Source organism: Phalacrocorax carbo, chromosome 8 (genome assembly GCF_963921805.1).
Source record: "Phalacrocorax carbo chromosome 8, bPhaCar2.1, whole genome shotgun sequence".
NCBI lineage: Eukaryota > Metazoa > Chordata > Aves > Suliformes > Phalacrocoracidae > Phalacrocorax > Phalacrocorax carbo.
In genome coordinates this window covers 2,778,371-2,797,163 of record NC_087520.1, presented here as the reverse complement: position 1 = coordinate 2,797,163, position 18,793 = coordinate 2,778,371, and the positions used below count along the sequence as shown (strand labels likewise).

General features: G+C 41.3%; 1 protein-coding gene across 7 annotated transcripts in view; it reads right to left on the bottom strand.

Annotated features, from left to right (window-relative positions):
• RAPGEF6 (Rap guanine nucleotide exchange factor 6) overlaps positions 1-18,793 on the bottom strand; it is a 141,608-nt gene that overhangs the window by 13,762 nt on the left and 109,053 nt on the right. For 2 of the 7 annotated variants that reach the window (XM_064458295.1, XM_064458291.1), the window contains exons 19-27: positions 18,079-18,093; positions 15,443-15,683; positions 13,947-14,330; positions 11,698-11,909; positions 10,910-11,033; positions 8,543-8,566; positions 5,676-5,896; positions 3,057-3,248; positions 1,125-1,259 (exon numbers count right to left, since the gene is read on the bottom strand). In XM_064458295.1, coding sequence (XP_064314365.1) covers positions 1,125-1,259; positions 3,057-3,248; positions 5,676-5,896; positions 8,543-8,566; positions 10,910-11,033; positions 11,698-11,909; positions 13,947-14,330; positions 15,443-15,683; positions 18,079-18,093 — 1,548 coding nt within the window. Of the gene's footprint in view, positions 1-1,124; positions 1,260-3,056; positions 3,249-5,675; positions 5,897-8,542; positions 8,567-10,909; positions 11,034-11,697; positions 11,910-13,946; positions 14,331-15,438; positions 15,684-18,078; positions 18,094-18,793 lie in introns of those variants that run through there. The other 5 variants (XM_064458297.1, XM_064458292.1, XM_064458293.1 and 2 more) reach the window with 4 other exon arrangements.

The window sequence follows — 18,793 nt, the reverse complement described above, 5'->3', positions numbered from 1 at the left end:
GAAAGCAAGTTGAATTAATGAAATAACCCCAAAGAAAGAAAATATTATTTTCAAGGAATCAGAAAGATAACAAAAATAACATGTTTATAAGCAATGCTCAAAAATCTCAGTGGAGCTAGGTTTGGCACCCAAGTAATTAAGCTTCTTATACATATGCTGTGTTTAAGTAAAACAAGTGACATTCTCCTAAACGAAACAGTATCTTGTGAAGGCAGAAGTGGACGGGCCAGCATGATCTCCCACTGAAAAGGGTGAGAAGATGCAGTAAGTCACCATGCCATGCCATGCTAATCCAGTGGCTTTGGGCTGTCAGTGAGTCAAAAGCAGCACAGAAGGGAGGGAAAAACGCCTTACGCCGTTCAACACTGACCACTCTGGCTGACTACAAAGTGGTGCTAGGAGATTTCAAATGAACTCCCATCCAAAGTTGACTAATGGTGAGGTGAGGCAGGTCTTCTAAGACGAAGACATCAAAAATAAAAGGGATTCTCAGGGCATCATGATAGACAGGGATGTATACAAAGCCCTGTGCACAAGAACAAAAAATATGAACAGCGACTCACGGATTTAGATGGATGCACTACTTTTGCTGCTATCAAAACCACCTGTTCTGGAGAGCTATGTCAGCATTTTATCTCCAGCTCCACCTAGCCACCCGGTATTCCAGCTATCTTGGGCAAAAACACGTCTCCACAGCCGCAGTTTCTGGGTAACACTGTCATCTTTGAGAAATCCCCAGGTTTGCAAATCCCATTCATCTAACCGGCCACCTAAATCTGAACCGATACGCTGGCGGACAGCAGCATTTAGGATCTTTGGGTATTCCAAGTCCAGTGGAAATTGGGAACTCTGTCTGAGAGGTTTTTAAGAAAACAGTCGTTCCCCTTCTAAAACAGTAGGTGATTTTTAAGGCTGAAACATTTCACTACCTTGAGAAACTACACCTATTAATAGAAAGACACAATGCTATTCTGACATTAATATTCTAAACTACTATTTCTCCTACAGGTCATCACCAACACATATTCCTGCCACTGCCCACCCTGGTTTTAGTACAACACGGGCACAAGTTCCCCAGATGGATGCTGACATGTGCACTGTGAACATTCATGCAGCGCACGTACCTTTGCGTGGAGAGCCCTGAGGAGAAGCAGGTGGGCTGGAGTGCAAAGAAGATGCCATGGACATAGTGTCATCTGTTTGTTTCTTACTACTTACTTCCTCCGACAAGCTCAATGACTTCTGTGGGGAGCCTGTACCTATGAAAACAACGGAATCACTTACTGCATGTTATTATTCGTTCACGTTAGTGCTGTCTGGCTGAGCTACAAATAAGCACCATGTTGAGCAACCACTGGAGTACCCAGCAAAGAGAGGAGCGGAAGCTCAGATGACTTCTGCACGTGGAGGTGGTCTCCATTTCAAATTTGGATCAGATCAGCAGCAGCCGCTGCTACCGCTGGCTGCTCATCTGAGGTGTGTAGGAACACCCAGGTCATAACCAGAACCACTGCAACAGCTACACTAGTCCTGGTTTTGGCAAAGGACTGAAAACCGTACAGCATGTGAGGCTTGGAGGAAACCCTTGCCCATGACGCTGTTGGGACAGTGTTAAAAACAATTTGCATCACAGCCGACAAATTGGTTCAAGATCTTTAGAATCAGGAGTTCTCAAATCAGCACTCACGGGCACTATACACAGTTCAGGACGTTTCACAAAACCAGCGTACCACGGTGCTTTGCAAACGGACACTTTGGGACTTCTTCACTATTAGACCACCGTGCAGAGGACACAGTGCTGAGGAGGTCATTTAAGTTCTCAACAGTTTGTTAGACCAACACTGAACGCATGGGAGCAAAGAAATACCTCTCAGCAAAACTTCTGGAGCGGATAAATTTGCACAGGCTTGTAAGAGGAGACTTGAAATAAATACTAACTGCAACTGCTATTTTATAATGCTGCAATATACTGTTTTCTGAAGCTATTTTAATGGATATTGACGCTCGATCTATCTTAGAATCATATAATATCATCTACTAACTGCAACTAACTTTATTTAATAACCCACAACTGTAACTTTCAGATGATACAACAGTTATGCAAATAGATCAAAAGCATTTTAATACATAATACTGCTTTGCAACTAGCAAATTTAGAAACAGAAAAAATTGATACTCACTAGAAGCAACTAATAATATGTTGCTCCATTTGACAATAATGATATTATGATGGTGTTCCAGAGGTTAAACTACTAAATGTCTGTTATTTGTTTCAATGATTTCACCTAAATATATTATACTTTATTTTGTCATGAAAAGGAACAAGCAACGCTGGCCTCAGGCAATGGCCTCAAGCGGCGTCAGGGGAGGTTTAGGTTGGATATTAGGAGAAATTTCTTCCCTGCCAGAGCGGTCAGGCCCTGGCACAGGCTGCCCAGAGAGGTGGGGGAGTCACCAGCCCTGGGGGGGTTCAAACACAGTGCAGACGTGGCACTTCAGGGCATGGTTTAGGAGGCCTGGGGGTGTTGGGTTGGGGGTTGGATTTGATGGTCCTAGAGGTCTTTTCCAACCTTAATGATTCTGTGATTCTATGATTGTTCTACTCTGTGCAAGATCCCTTTAGAATGCAGAAATCCACAGTAAAAGACTTAACGCTGCATATCTGACTTGTTCAAGACAGAGGTACATCTTAGTTAGAAGGCGTTTAGTTCAAGAGAGAAAAAAAAAAGAAAAAAGATGTCTGTACACGTTTCAGGCATACAGAAAACAAGCACTGTCACAGAAAGTGCTAAGTTACAAGTAATGAAACTAAAGCAAGAGCGTATTTGGAGCCAACACCTCATGATTAGCTCTTTTAAGAAAAGAGATTAGAAATTGTGCAAATGCCCAAGTAAACGCCCTCTTAAAACACAATAATATGCTTCAGCTATTTTCAAGTGAATGGAGTAAATGAAGTGTAACAGCATCTCAAACAATCCACCCAGCTCCAAACAGCTCCTCCCTCTTATTTACTTAATTTATAAAACTCTCCAGACAGGTGAACTGAAGATACTCACTGAATGTGACGTGATCCTTTGTCAGTCCCTTTTTCCTACTGGGGTATAAATTCACAGTTGGAACCTGAAGAACTTGACTCATCCTGTTTTGTTGATGCTGATGGGCTTTAGTGGTTTGGCCAATCGATCTCATGGGTACCGGAGACATCTCTGAGGATTTTGCTCCTCTTCTCTCACTTAAATTCTTTGTCACTGTTATGGAAAAACTGCATATAAATATCTTGCACTTGGAATTGCAGGATTATTACAGTCGTTCTGAATATAGCCATGCAGACAAAGCAACCACGGTATGAAGCAGAGAAAACGTATTTGAAACCACTTCTACTCCAAACACACCCACCTCATTACAGTGAAGAGGCTGTCACGTGAAATGGCATTTCAAAACCTAAACTCACAGAGGCGCTTGATCAGAAGACAAAAAAATGTGATTTATCTACCACAGTTAAAGCCTGTATTTTAGATGTTTGTACATAAGGTGCAAAAGCATAACAGCCTCCTTCAAAATTACGTAACGCCACCGGCGGGAGAAGGAACGGGTGCTTTGCAATTGGCATCACACCCTTCTCTAGGTGGCACAATTGATTTACATCCCAGGGCACCGATTCAGTTTCTACATCAATCACGCAGCAATCGATGAACTCCGAAGTTAAGGCCATCTGACTTCTCCTTAAATTCCCTTGGAAAAGTCCGGATTGCGGCATTACAGCTGCTCATCCCTTCTGCAAGCAAGGCCAGGAGACTCTTACTCCCGAGAGAAGAGCCAGGGAGCTGCACCTCCTGCTTTTCTGGGTATGTGCAAATAAACCTACCTGCACAAAAACAATCTGCAAAACCGTGTACGAGGCTCCCTGATTCAAAGCCGCTTGGCCAAAATTTAAAGGTGGGTAAACTCACCAAGCGCGAGGAGCTCCCCCGGGAGCGGTTCAGAGCTCCCGCTCCGCCGGAGCGGCAATCACCAGGGGGCTGGCAGTTCCCTCGTGCTCCGCGTCGCTCCCCCACCCTTTCTGCTAGCCCTGAAACTGGGAGTATAATCTCAACCAGATCAATTACCTGTGGGTTTTTTTTAGTTTCAGAGTTTTTTTCCCCCCAGTTTTTAAAAATAGGTACTTTAATAATACGCCACTTTACTACATATTTATTTCTATGCCCACTTAACCTTCATTTTCCTTTTCTGAAGTTTAAGAAAAGGACTTGATTTGCTGAACTACCTGCAGTAAAACTAGTCAGCGCATATTCCCTATTTTTCCTTCCAAATATCTGTGGCTCGCACTGTGCAAACAAGATTTTAAATGATTTATTTAAAACAATTGAAAAACAACCTCGTAAGTGTTACGTTTGTCTCCTGGGCATAGTACGGCCACCTGCTACGTTTGCACATAGATCATCTATCAAGAGTTCATGCTGACGTGCTTTAATTTATTGTTTCAGTGGGGACAGGTTAGTAAAGCATAAAACCCACAACGGTGTTACCTCTAAGTAGAAATAATCCGTGCTATTACGTGCCTGGCTGAACACAGCGCAAGCAGGACTCCCCTACTAGCAATGCACGATGCCGTGCGTGTTTCTGTTGAGAGCCACCTGTCATTTCTGGCGACCTTGGGCACAGGCCGGTGTGAATACGCAGAATTTAACATTTTTATAAAGGGCGCCAAGTATGGCCAATTCCAGGATTCCTACATCAGCGATATTTAAAAGGAAATGTTAAAAAAAAAATTGGCATAGGAAGGTACTTATGAAATAACAAGGATTTGCGTTCTTAATACTGAATAATGGAAAGGGCTTCACATTTTATCTTCAAGATGCCACCTCTTAGTCGTGCTTTTAGCTTACCTCATCAGAGACAAAATGGTATTTGAGGACAAAAAAAAAAGTCTTAAAAAGCCGCATTTGGACAACAGACAAGCGTGAAACTTTGTTTTGATTAGCAAGGTTGCTACTCTTCCATTTTGAAACAAACCTACCTTTCAAGCAAGTGAAAGTTTCTAAGGATCAAAATAAAATGCAATTACCTTTTCTCATTTTTAATAAGAATTTACTGAGCCGTGGAAGACAGCAGGTCAGATAACAGTTGGTTTAGTTAGACAGGTGCACAGGAGTTGAAATTATGAAAACTGTCCTGCTGTAGCCCTCAATTTTTGACTGCCAAGCCACGTCAATCCCATCAATCAATACTGACCTAACTTCTCCTTCTCAACAATCTTCATTTATTCTAAGCTGTAATCCATTGCAGTTTCTATATTGATTTTGTCTCTCTTCATTTTCTTGCTGTTCATATGGAAAACGTGACTTTTATCCTTCCTAATTCCGCACAAGGACAGGGGGGCAAGAATAGAGCTAACGTACTATTGACTTTCCTCCCAGGCTGACCAAAAGACGCACAGTTTAAGAACTATAGGTCTAAAGAGAAAACTTCACTGATGTTTTCTGGGCTCAACCAAGATCAGAAGATAAATGCTGGCTTGCTGAAACTGTTAGTATATGAATTGACAAACAAGCTTTTCCTAGAGTGTTTTTTTCTTGAAGGGAGAAGAGAAAGATCTAAATGAGTATTTCTAGGGAAAGAAGAAGATTTTTAGGAATTCTGTACATCCCGCCACCATTCCAGATCGCTGTACTTACGAGTGCTATAGGCAGGCTCACACTGAAGCGACAATATTTGGATCTTTTCTTCATCTGTCTCTACATTCAGGTTAGACAAGTACTGCTTCACCTTCCTCGCCATCTGGGCATCCTCGTACAGCTTCTTGGCGTTCAGAAGCGAGCTGCGGCGGGCACGTTTTTTGTGAGCGCCTCCCTGTACATCCAGCATGTTTGAGTTTGTGCTGCCCTGGCTCAGAGATCTAGAAAAGAAAAGAGCAAAGCAGTAAATTTTTAGTTCTCGATAACAACAAGGAGCTACAGTAGCACACGCCAAAGCAGATTAATACCAATAATCTTCAGTTAGGGCTAGTGCATGCTGATGCAAATGAGTTAAAAAGATGAACAGCATTAAAACATCACTTGTCTTAAAATATTCTGGTAAAATGATAGCAGCAATTTCAGTCTAGAAAAGGATTGCATACGAAAACGTGGAACTAGCAAGGAGGAGATGCAATGCTGAGTAAAGTACCCATTTAGCTCTGCTAATGAATCGCGGTCTTGCTCTGCAAAACCCACGCTATTTCAGCTGCAGGCTGTAAGAGCGGACAAACTTGGTAACTTTGTTTAAGGCATTTGGTACCCACTGTTTGCATCAGGCTTACAACAGAAACTCCTTGCAATTCAGCTGAGTATGGAAGCGAGTGACTAGTGTAATCCTCTTAGAAAACCAAGCTTCTGACAGTGTTTAAATAAGGGGGGAAATTATGTTAAATATGCAAAGTACATTATATTATGCACTTAATTTCTTTCTCCCAGTAAAACATTCACAGAAGAGCAGCTCATTAAAAAAAAATGGATCCCAGCAGAGGTCAGGAAGGCAGTGATAATATACATATGCCCAAGCTTGCATCTGTGAAAGTGCTCCTCAGCACTCCTAATTTTGAGCCGCCAACTCTATCAGCAACTGAAGCAAAAATAAATAGCCCCCAAATGACTCAGGTACATCGGTAACTCTCCCTGACAGTCACTCCTATTCACACCTGATCTTGGTACAGTTCAAATATACACATCTCCTCTGCTTCAACCGTCGGAAGTCCTACGGCCACACCAGCCCCAACCCATTTTTTTAATGGACGGAGATCACAGTGTGAGTTACATGTAAATTCTAATGGAAAGCGTCAATAAAGTTGCTTGAAGTTGGTTGTTTGTGAGGTTTTTTTTATAATAAAGTTATTCCTCTGAGTGTTTAAGAGGCTAAATTATTTGTAAAGATGTTTATCAAGTTCTTGGGTGCGTTTACAGAACCGCAAGTGGCCGAATAAACAGCCTCCGGCACAGAAGAGCCGTAACGGCTAAAAGAGTCAGAATGAAATATATTATTTGGGGAACTCTAAGGAATTGAGCACACTGAGCTTAAAAAAATAAGACATGGTGGGAAACAGCTGACTGCAGTACTTTCAAAGATGTTAAATAAATCAACCTAAGAGAAAATATAACCTTAAAAACGGGCAGAAATTTACAGCTTAATTAAATAAAAAAGTAATGCTACTCTAGACAAAGAGCAGCGAAAGGCACAATGGACTGTTCCCACCTATTCAAACCAAGGGAGCACTCCTGCCGCCTACGGATAAGAACAAAGCTAATATCTGTTATATAATGAAACTGGAAACGACACTGTGTTTGGTTTTAATGACATAAACATTTTATTGCTTGTGTACACACTATTTCTAAGTCTGGACTTGTCTTTTTAAGGCAATTTAATTCGAATTTCCTTTAAAAATTATTTTTCCTTATTCTCTTGTGTTCAGAGTAATCCCAAGAGTCAGAAATGACGGTGGCTCCAGTTGGGTCCTAGGCATTTCTCCCCGTGAGCTGCACTGAGAGCGGTTGATTATCGACCACCTAACACTGCCAGCCAAGCTCTCCTGCACCGGGGGCATCCGCACGTTGCTGATTTCACACCAGGGACCAGTATATCCCCAGTTTGGCTAGCACGAGCCCTGGCACTGTCGGTAAATCTGCTCTCTGCACAAAGCGCCTGGATGCTCTTTGCCGACAGATCGCGTTGCCACACCAGGCTTCCTCTGCGACTTGCAAAGCAATTGGAGGGAGGGCAAAGCGCCGTCAGCATTTCTGCCTCCAGACTCTACACGAAATGTCGATGTACTAACACGTAGCTGGCTTTAAACCAGGTGTAAACCACAGTACGAAAGGAAGTAGAGTTTCTCAGTGCAAAGGCACATAGGCTCAAGTACACAGATGGCAGTTTATGGGCAAAAATACACGTAAGAACATGTAAAATACGGCTGCAACGTCATCTTAAAATCACCGCCATGCGTCAGTCAGGAATTTCACTAGCCTATCTTAGTACTCTCATTTGTAATTGTTTTCTTATTCAGTCCTTACACAATCGAGACGCCCAGTGAAATCAGTGAGGATTTTGGTGTATGCAATGCGAGACCCATTTCAAATATAAACTAAAAAGAAATACCTTGAGGCTTGAACTCAAACTTCAGGGGGGAAACTACCGTATCATTATCACAATTCAGAGTGTCCTTAGAGTTTAAAATGAGGAATGGCTTAAACTTTTCTCTTACACGTTAAAAAGCAACTTATTTCTTTCCCAAAATAGTCTGCCTTCCAAGGTAACTGCACAGCAGGAGGTTTTTTTTGCATAAAGCCGAAACTCAAACAACTTATCTAGTACACAAAAGCAACTCAGAATTTTTATAGCTGCAGTATAACGTTGACTGTAACCCCTTATTCCTGTTTTCCAAAAAAATACGTATTGCAGGGTTAATAAAATGCATGCTGTACCTCAGATGCATGCACTAACGAGGAGGATGCAGTATGTTAAGAGTTGCATAATCCTTATTTATCTTAGTTGCATTCATCTCTACACTTACCCCAAACTTCTCCACCTCTTCTTCCTGTAAGCAAGAGCCATATACATTGAAGCATGTATTTGAACAGAAAAGCACAGGAAAAAAATAAAACAGTTGAGAGTCAGGAAGAAAGATGTAGACAGGAAAGAACAGAAAAGAAAAAACTTCTATACAGCAAAATTCTTCTCAAACAATAACACAATGTTTTAATGGAATGCAAGGGCAGGACTGGCTCGAATACTTTAACATGGAAGACCATCTATCAGTTTTTTGTTCAAGTTTAACCTATGAATTTAAAAGCCAAACTAGCATTAAATTTTCTTGTTAACTATTTCCCATAAGTCAAAATCAATTGTGATGGAGTGAGAGAAAACTGATTAACTTCTTCATCTTGCAGAAAGCGTGATTCAATTGATTTATTCTTTGCATTAGGACTGCAGCAAGCGCACAAGGAATCATCATCAGTATTCAAGTTTATGATGTTGTTTTCTCTTGATTGCTTGCTGGAAAACAAGGTAGTTGCCAAATATATGCTGAAGAACTAGATGCTAGTAATGAACTTGCTAGCAAGTCTCATGTTACCGCTAACAAACTTGTTTATTTTTAATCTTCAAAAGCATTTATTGGTGCTTCATAACACAAACTGATAGATCAAACACCAGAGGCAATGAAAATGAATATAAATGATGTGAAAACACGGAATTATTTTCTTTTAATCTTTGGCACTATCTCTAATATTAGATGCCTAAGCATTTTATGTCGGGGTGCATAATTTAAATTATCGTCATTAAAATGTGTTCTGTAATTCTGAAAAACATACTAAATGCAACTATTTATTATTAAATTCATTTAATGATTAGGCTTCGTTAGGCTTAGAAAGTGCACAAGGCATCAGGGGAAGTTATTTATAGGCTGATTTAATCTGTGAATGCCAAAGTTTCTGAAAAGCAATCACAGCTTATCAGTAAGTAGCTTTATAACTTTATGTTAAAAAGGAAATTTTGCTAATTCAAATCCAACAGCATGAAGGCGAGTCTCCACTTTGAAACGAATCCGTCTTTAAACAACATTAACAAGGGGTCTGTTATTTTTGTCGCAAACCTCGACTGGACCAATTTTAAACAAAATACTTCTGGTTCCTGATAGTCAGCCTTGGAAACAAGAAGTAGAACAGGATTCACAATCGTCTCCGAATCCTGACCACAGGGAAGCAAATCTCTGTGCTCTTACATACTCTAGGTATCTTTGCACACGCTATTTCCTTCCAGCGCACAGTCGTAACTGAATTCATAAATCGAAGACAGTTACAACTGCAGAGGTGACCTAACAGCTGGAATTTAGGTCGGGCTTGCACAAAGCACGCTTCACCCAATCAACCATCCATTAAGCTTCCTCTGTGCTCCGCTCACCCCACGGCGTTCAGAGAGCTCGCCGCTGCTGGGGATACAGGCGGAACGGACGACTCAAAGGACGGTTCTGTCATTTTTTCAAAGGAGAAACCGTGCAGTGATTCAGCACAGGACATCACCTTGTCACCAACTCCCCTCCTGACCTGCATCCTGAGGGGTTTTTGTCTGGCCCGTTAGTTTGAGAGGCAAACTAACAGCGCGAGGGACGGACAACAAAACCCTTCCTGGCAGGGATCTACAGGCATCAGGACCCGGCGTGGACACAACGGAGTCGCTGATGCTTTTAGGTCAGCCAGTGGGAAGCAAACTGGTGCAGGAAATTATTTAGTTCCACTAAATAGAATCTGGAGCTAATCAGCACCAGATTAGAAGTCGTGGGGCTTTTACCCTGCAGTTTGTTAACACAGAGCCTGGTGATGTTACGCAGGAGAAAAGGGGAAAAAAAAAACCCCAAAGGAAAAAAAAAAAAAAATCAAACAAGAAAAGAGCCTCCACCCTCTTACAGCCTGACCATATCAAACATTATGTAGGTGGAACAAGCTGTTTTCTGAATGAATAAAAAAACCTATTTTGTTTTTAATACGTTATCAGTGATGTTTTGGTTCGAAGCAACATTTCAGATTTATACATGGGTGATTTAGGTGCTTTTTTTATATATATCTGTGATTTCCTCCCTAATATGATACCTCTCCCAAAACTCTACTGACACTAACATTTTATTTAGCAAAAATATGGATCATTAATATTAGAACCTATTCTTGTTTGCTTTTTAAAGACAACAAATTGGTTTAGTAGTCATTAAAAGCAGGTCTTGGAAGCATCAACTGTAGTGCCGTGATTTGATAGAGACTGCGGTTCTGATGGTAAATGTCAATGGGAAGTCACACAACGAAATATTAACGGACTGATGCACACGCAGACCCAGATCCCTACCCACCCTGAGACACCTTCAATCCTACTGCCTTTCTAAATTGCACACCTTTGTCTGAACATTACAGCCGGATCCATGTTTGCTGAGGTCATTCTGACAACTTGGCGAATTTCTTTGGCAATCATTCTGAGTTTCTCAAAATTTACCAGGCCATCCACCTTCGAATCGTTTCCTGCATAATTGAAACACACACACACGCACGAAAAAAAGAGAGTAAGAAATACTTTTTAATGGGCAATGTGTTTCTAAGTCCCCCACATTACCCTTCCTCCCTCCCTGCCCCTCCATCAACAAAAGTGCTTTGATTAAAATAGCAAGAGAACAGGAAACTCTGGCAAAACACAAGTGACGAGCGGGCCTGCTCAGGCTAGCTAGCATTGCTCTTGTTAATCTATTTCTGAAGTAACAAGTATTAGGAGGAGGAGAAAGGAGTAAGCGAACTATGCCCAAATTCATTGGCACAGATGTTAAAATAATATTACTGACATCAACAGCGTTCACATTCTGCAACTAGTTCACATAGTTCTGAAACATCACAACCAAGAACTGGGTGCATTTGAAAATGCTTAACCCCCAAACCAATTGCGAAGAGAACTTGTGTAAGAGGGAAAAATTGATATGTTTAAACAAAACCCCTTGAAAATGCTGAAAGCAGGAGTAGGAGGTGTTCCACCATGCATTCAGAGTTCTAGTCTATTTTACTCCTACAACGGACGTACCAAAAGCATCCTACTGGAGGCAGCTTCTTTTAGATACCTGTTGAACCACAGAGCACTGAAGAAAGGGCTAAAGCAGATTCAATACTTAGCTTATTATTTCTCTACGTTTGACATTACCTTCGTGCAGAAACGTGATATCCTTCTTGACAACAGGAAACAGTGGGATAATCGGAGGCTGCATGCTCTGGCTGCTAAGGATGTTGCGGTATTTGGCCATGTTTCGAGATGGATCAAAAAGATCTTGAAGGTCTCTGAGGTGCTTTTCGTACTTGCTTGGTAGCTTTTCCCAAGTGCCTCTGAGACGCGCTACTGGTGCTAGATTTAACCCACTGTAAGGCAGATACATTTCATTATTAGCTGTTAGCGGAATCATTACCTTTCATATGAAAGTAAACTCTCGGGGTTTTTTGTTTTAACAATTAAAAATAGCTTTCACAAGGTTAACTGTAAAGCTGGGTGAATGCCAGGCTGCAAGTTCACCACGATAATCCTCTGCTGTTCGCTCTTGTGAGCAAGTGAAAGAGAACTGCAAAAAGCATGACTGCTTCCTATTCACAAGGTACAAATTTCGAGTCAGCCTGCCAAAACCACCTCTCTAACACAGTACTGATGCCCATTTAATTTAAGAACCACTTCTCTCCTGTAAAAATGTATACCATATATAACAAGGACATATAATAAGGACAAAAAGGGTGAAAAATTGATGAGGTGAATACACGGCTACAGCAGCCAGAGCGAGCAGCTTATCCCAAGCAAAAGGGGTGAGACTTCAGAGGGGTGTGTTTGGAGCATTTGTGAACGAGCACCAACAGACTGACAGTCAGAAGCAGCTACAACTTGCTACTGGGCCCTCATTCTCATTAAGTAAAAATATATCCAGAATTATCTGGATGCAATTAAAATTGAATTTAAAAAATGAAATATATATCCACCCTCGCTATCACAACTCGGCACCAGCTTTGCTCAAGAAATTTTACAATGACTGCAAAGCCCTTGTAGCTGCAGAACTGGAAAGTGATATTCTCCAGCATTCATTAGTAAATCCAGAGTCACACAAATGACTGAATTTGCTGTTCTAAGAAGATTTTTTTTCTCATTTTGAAAGCTTCAAAAACATATTTTGTATTTTTTTTTTACTACAGATCTCTCTATGTGCTATTGTCAAACCACAAACAAAGCCTTCTCTCATGTGAAAAGCCAAACATACGCCTGACATGCCGCGTTAGGATGGTTATCTTCCTATGTCGTGAAGCATACGGTGTCGTACTGATATGCAACGCAAGGCAAGAAAAAGAACAAAAACATATTCCTCTGGACATAGGGGTAAAACAAAAGCCAATTTATTTGTCCCCTTATTATTATTTTTTTCTTTTTGGACGAAAGACCTCTTTAGTCATGGCCTGATTAGACTTAACTGGGAAGCAGGAAGAGTCATTTCTCCACCTACAACAAATCATGAGACATCAGGGAGCAGAATATAGACACTAGATTCAGTGCCCACATGTCTATCCACCATGTAATGAGTAGCCGCAGCCCCAGTGGTTGCCCAGTACCCTCTAAGGAAATTCATGAATTCCGTTTAGTCACACGTTAAAGAAGCCAATACCATTTGATCAACTGGCAAGACATGGAAGGAAATATTTTAAAATGGTATTTTCAAAGATAGTGCCGGTGCTAGGATTCAGCATGAATCTAGATCTTTGTCTAATGAATCACAGTGCCTTTTTTGTTTTGGTTTTAAAGTAAAACTTGGGTATAAGATAACTGCAAATAAAGAAAGTGCTGAACACGTGCTGTTAAAGTAGCAGCAATTACTATAAATCAGAAGAGAAAGTCTAAATGTGCAAACGAAGACAAAAAAAAAAGAGAAGCAAGCAGATGACAGGAAAGAATGAAAAGGAAAATTAAACTAAAACAAGACTGATTTGAGGAAGTCCTTACAATGAGAGGAAGAAAGTAAGTAATCTCATCACCACAGATATGACTCAGTGCACACTGAAAAAGTAACAATGACTGAAAAAAGAAGGGAAATTGGGTGCCAGAATCACGGAAAATGACAGTAATGTTCAGGCAGGTTTCTGAAGTTCATCAAGCAAACAATCCCTGCCAGGTAGCAGTTAAAGAAGAGACAGCCACATCGACCACCGCAATAAGACTGAACTTCTGAGGCCGGGGAAGGAAAAGGCTGCAGCGACAATGCATCGCTTTGTACAGTCTGGCTTTTGAAAAGCTTAGTAATTCCCTTAAAACCACCCGGCACCATCGGCAATCTGTTCAGGATATGCCTATTTCTTTTCTTTCCATTCAGATTAACAGAATTGCCTTTGACAGCGCAAATCAGATCTGACAAATGGGAAGTGTTTTACCTTATAACCGCGAACATGGAATTGAAGTTCTTGCATTCTCGACAGTGGAGGGCAATTTTAATGAAATGCTTAATAATCTTCATTCTTTTGAGTTGGTTGGGCTCTGCCAAGATTTCCATGGCAACCCAGAATGTCTCTTGATTTATGACATCTTCAAACTGTTTCAGGTGAGCATTTCCTGTTTTGGAGTCCAGCTTATAGAGGTCATCGATGTATTCCGTAGGCTCAATATTGCGAAACAATTCAAAGTCTCTCATGGAAAGCTGAGTGGCGACCTCAATGGTGCTCAGCTGTAGGAGGGAAATCTGGCTTTCTCTCAGCAGCTCTTGAGCATCCTCATCTGAGCACAAGGTCTCTGTCTCCATATTGTTTTTTAGATAATACCTGAAGAACAATTGAGTTACAATAAAACATCAGAGATGCTCTTCCGAGGGTTTGTGAACACACAGACATTGAACTATACCCATCAACGTGGGCATTACTGGCACCGCAGGGGAGTTTACATGAGAGTATTCCCGCATCGCTGTTGACAACCCAAGAAGGGACAGTGTGACCTCGTACTTTAGCTAATATAAAATATCATCATTACTGAAGTAAAAAAAAAAATTCAAAAGCTGTTTTAATCTACCGCTCTGCTAATACTTTCTATGCTGCACGCCGTAATATGCTGCAGCTTTCATCTTCAGAAAAAGGTCAGTTACTTTTCCATTTGTAAATTCAGCAGTGAAATAACATTTTCAATACACATTAGTCCTGCAAAATCGCTTGTTAATGTATTTCTGCATTTCTTACACAAGGTTAGTGGGGTTTCTTACATAAATTTAGTGTGGCATATTAATATTTACATGAAACACGCAGTATTCAGGAAATGAAAATGTATCTGGAAAATTCATTTCCATGGTCCCAAGCAGATCACTTTCAGATATACAAAAGTTTACTCCTCATAAATTCCCTCTGTTGCCTAGCAAAGACGACTAAAGAATTTTTTACTTAATAAACTTTCTTCTGGTATGGATCAGCTCATCAGATAAAACTGAAGCACTTAACATTTCAGGAACATTTATAACAGTTTACACAAAAATGGAAGAATTTATCTCAGGTTAGTATCAGTTCACTGCAACATGCCATCATGGCGAGCGACACGAATCGTATGCTTTAATCCCGAAGCACATGTGGAAAGCGTCAGAACAAATATAACTTCTTAAGTGTAAGCCACTATATACGTTATCCCGATCTGCTAAATTCAGCTGCCATCGAGCAAGCTTGCTGTAGATTTGGGGAGGGGGTTTTCTTGGGTGCAGGCGAGGAAGGTGAAACAAGGAAGAAGAGAGGAGAGGGAAGTGTAAGTTACTGACATCTACTCACTTGTTCTTCCGAGAGACACCTATTTTAGGTGTCTATTTAATTAAAACATCCCTCCCCAGTATTTCTTTTGGATGTTTCGATCGTAACAGGCAAACAAATCCAAACCGAAACCGCAGCAAGGGCCCATTTACCGTCCGTTGAGTTGAATCCTGTCGGCCAATTTTGAGAACTGATCTGGGAGTCTCCGTTGTTTGATGACTCCCTCGGGGCTGACAGACACCTCGCAGAGGGAGTAGGTCTCCGGGGCTCCCGTCAAGTTGAATTCGTTGACGGCGTGACTCACCACCTCTTTTGCCGTAGTGTCTTTGCTGATGATAATGTAACAACTCTGCTGATCTGCTTTGAAAACTCGTATTACTTGGTCCGGAATATCTAAAATATCAGAATAGCACCTTTAATGTTTAATGTCCCTTGAAAAGACACGCGGTCATTTACTGTCTCATTTGACAGCCAGAAAACAAAAAGCAGCTAAGCAAGAAAAAAAGCCATGCTGGACTTGATAAATATTCATTAAAATATTCAGTTGTTTCCTTCAACTTTGAGGAGAAAAAGAGGACTCTCCTCTCCGCATTTCCACAACTCAATGACTTCATCATCCCATGACCACAATCAAAGTACGAGACACGTTGATGTACTACTAAAATGTACGCTGTCCTTCTCAGGGTGTCTCAAAAACTTTGGCAGCATCATTCCTTCTTTGGCTCTTTTGCACAAACTTTGTGAGAGCCAGAATCCACGTGTGTGCCAGGGTACCCTTCCCGGGGACAGGAAGCCATCGACCACGTGGGGATGGGCTGCGGGAGGGAGGACGTGAAGAGGAAAGGAGATTTGGTTGCTCCCATAACTAGCTGCAAATTTTTACACTCACCCTGAAGGAACTAAGCTGCTGCCAGCAGTTAATTCTTTGGCTAGTGTATTTATTCATAGCACATTTTATGTATTATAAATGCATTAAGAGAACAGCTTTATCTCAGGCAGCCTACAGCAGGAAATAAATATCTGAAGAAATGCACGTTTCATCTACAGCTTGATGATTGGAAATAATTTGCTCCATTAGTTTTTACAGAAGGCTTGATTTTCAAAATAAAACTCATTGGGAAAAAAAAATCACGTCAAGAGTCAGAGTGCACACTGATTTAAATCTCAGGGAAGCACAGTTTTATCCCTTCCTAAACCCTGAAGACTAAAACTTCACAAGTTCTCTGCAAACCTGAGAAGGTGGGAGGCTTCAGAGCCTGCAGCTATTCAAAAACCACATCAGAGGCAGATGTGCCATAACTCCTGCATCAGAGATTCCCGGTGAGAGAAGAAGGGCCGTTATTACAGCAACAGCCTCCAAAACAGCCCTTCACTTCTCTCACTGTGATTTCACCAGCCTTTAGTAACCTCAGCGACCTGTGCCACATCGCGGCCGCGACCGGCCGCCCAAGGGGAGCCCCCGGATGGCCGGGCAAGGCAGCGAGTGCCGTGGGAGGTAACGGCCAGGCGTCCCTCTGCCCGAGGGGAATCGGCACTTCTGCCAGGCGGATCGCCCTGCCGGGCTGTGCACCAAGGGCTCTTGAGCTCTCTGAGTGCCGAGTTTTACGTGCTGCTTACCCCATCGCCTACACGTTATTTTTTCTCTGTCAAAATCCACTGCTTAAGGAAGAAATTAAGATCTCTTAATGGGACGGTGACCTTGGGGTTGCTTTTTCTTGCCTCAGGATTTTATGGTGTTATGAGGGGGCAAGTAGCAGGAATTTCAAGGCAAAAAGTAAGCAAGTAATTTATGATCCGGCATCAAAAGTTTACACCCATTGGAAAAAAGGAAGCTTCAACATCAGCTTGAAATCAACTGGAAGATGAGAGGAAACAAGGCGTAAAAAAAGAATCTGATTGAAGACTAGTTCAACTAACGGTTTCATTATTATGACTTTCAACATTAATAGAATAGTCTTGGTTGGGGACTCACTGAATTTGAAAAGCTCCTTGCATACACGAATGGGGCAATAAAAGAGAAAAGTAAGTATTATGTGCTTATTTCAGAGTGGAAGTGGTGAAAATGACACACTGAATAATTTGGGAAATGCCTGCACTCATAGAAATCATAATAAATCAACGGAAGAGACATCTATACCTTGCTATCAACGTAGCTAAAAATCAGAACACACTCAAGGTAGAAAATCAGAAGCTGAAATGTAATTTCGGTGGGAAAAAATAGGCAAAAAAAATCACCATGCAACCAAGCCTTAGTGTAACTTGTGAGAGGTGGGGGAAACTTATTACAAACACACGTCTGTCTTCAGGGCCTTTGCTTTTAAGCAGGTAAACATTAATAAAAAAATATTTTCTTAGGCATTGTTATTCAGCTTGTGTTGCCATCACAAAACACGTTTTGAGTTTACATGCACATAATTTCAGTTATACGGAAGAACAAACTAAATCTCAAACTACGTTATCATCTAAAGCTTCCGTCTCTATAACAGGGATGTAAGCAACTTCAGTCCTTTAAAGCAAGGTCACAGAGAAGCAAAGTAACCTGCCAAAGGTCATTCGGTGTGTCGGTGGCAGAAACGGGAATAAAACGCAGGTCCCTGCCTCGGTACAGCGCTGTTCCCGTACAGGGAACCTACGGATCTGTTTCATTTAAGGGAAGACTACAGGGCACAGGACGCTCTAATGCCCTAACAGTAATAGCTACGTCAATGCAACGTATGAAAGTGTTAAGTTTAACAGGCAAGCCATGCAGTATTAAGGTCCAGAGGATGCTATACATCAGGATACTTACAGTAAAACCCAACAGCTGCGGGCAGGAAAAAAAAAAAGAAAAAAGAAACCGTGTCAACACGAAATGAAGATGTAGATGTTTACAAAACTTATCAAGTGTATGTTGTAGACTGTCAGAAATATTTGATTTTCTCTGCCATTCAAAAATGACAGCATATTTGTTACGGTACACTTAAAGTAAAGGTAAGAAGGACTAGTCAGCAATATTTCATATTATGTGGTAACTCGCATGGTATTAAATGAAGATTCTTAGAGAACATGTGCGTGGCTCCCATGCAGACAGCAAGAACAGTTCTGCAGCAAAAAGGGAACTTATTTGCTATGGATATTTAGGCGCTTGATAGGATATACCTGTGTGCACCCCTTTTAAAAGGCAAATCCACAAGTTTACGTAAACACAAGTGTACATAAACACTTCACAGAACATGTAGTTGTGCACAGAACTTGAAATAGGGAAGCAAGACTCTGACTTCACACGTTTACAGGCAGCTGCATATAACAGCAAATGCCTCTTCCAGCCACCCCATAAACTGCACTGCTCCAGTAACAGCAGTGAAAGCATAGACCACGCATCTCAAAACATTTTTTTCAGTTTTTCAGACATACAGTTGAATATACATAACATTTGCAAAACATTAAACATTAGTATCACTGTGTTGGTACCATGGCAGTCCTAGTCATTCCACAATACTGCCTGAAATATATATTCAAAGACG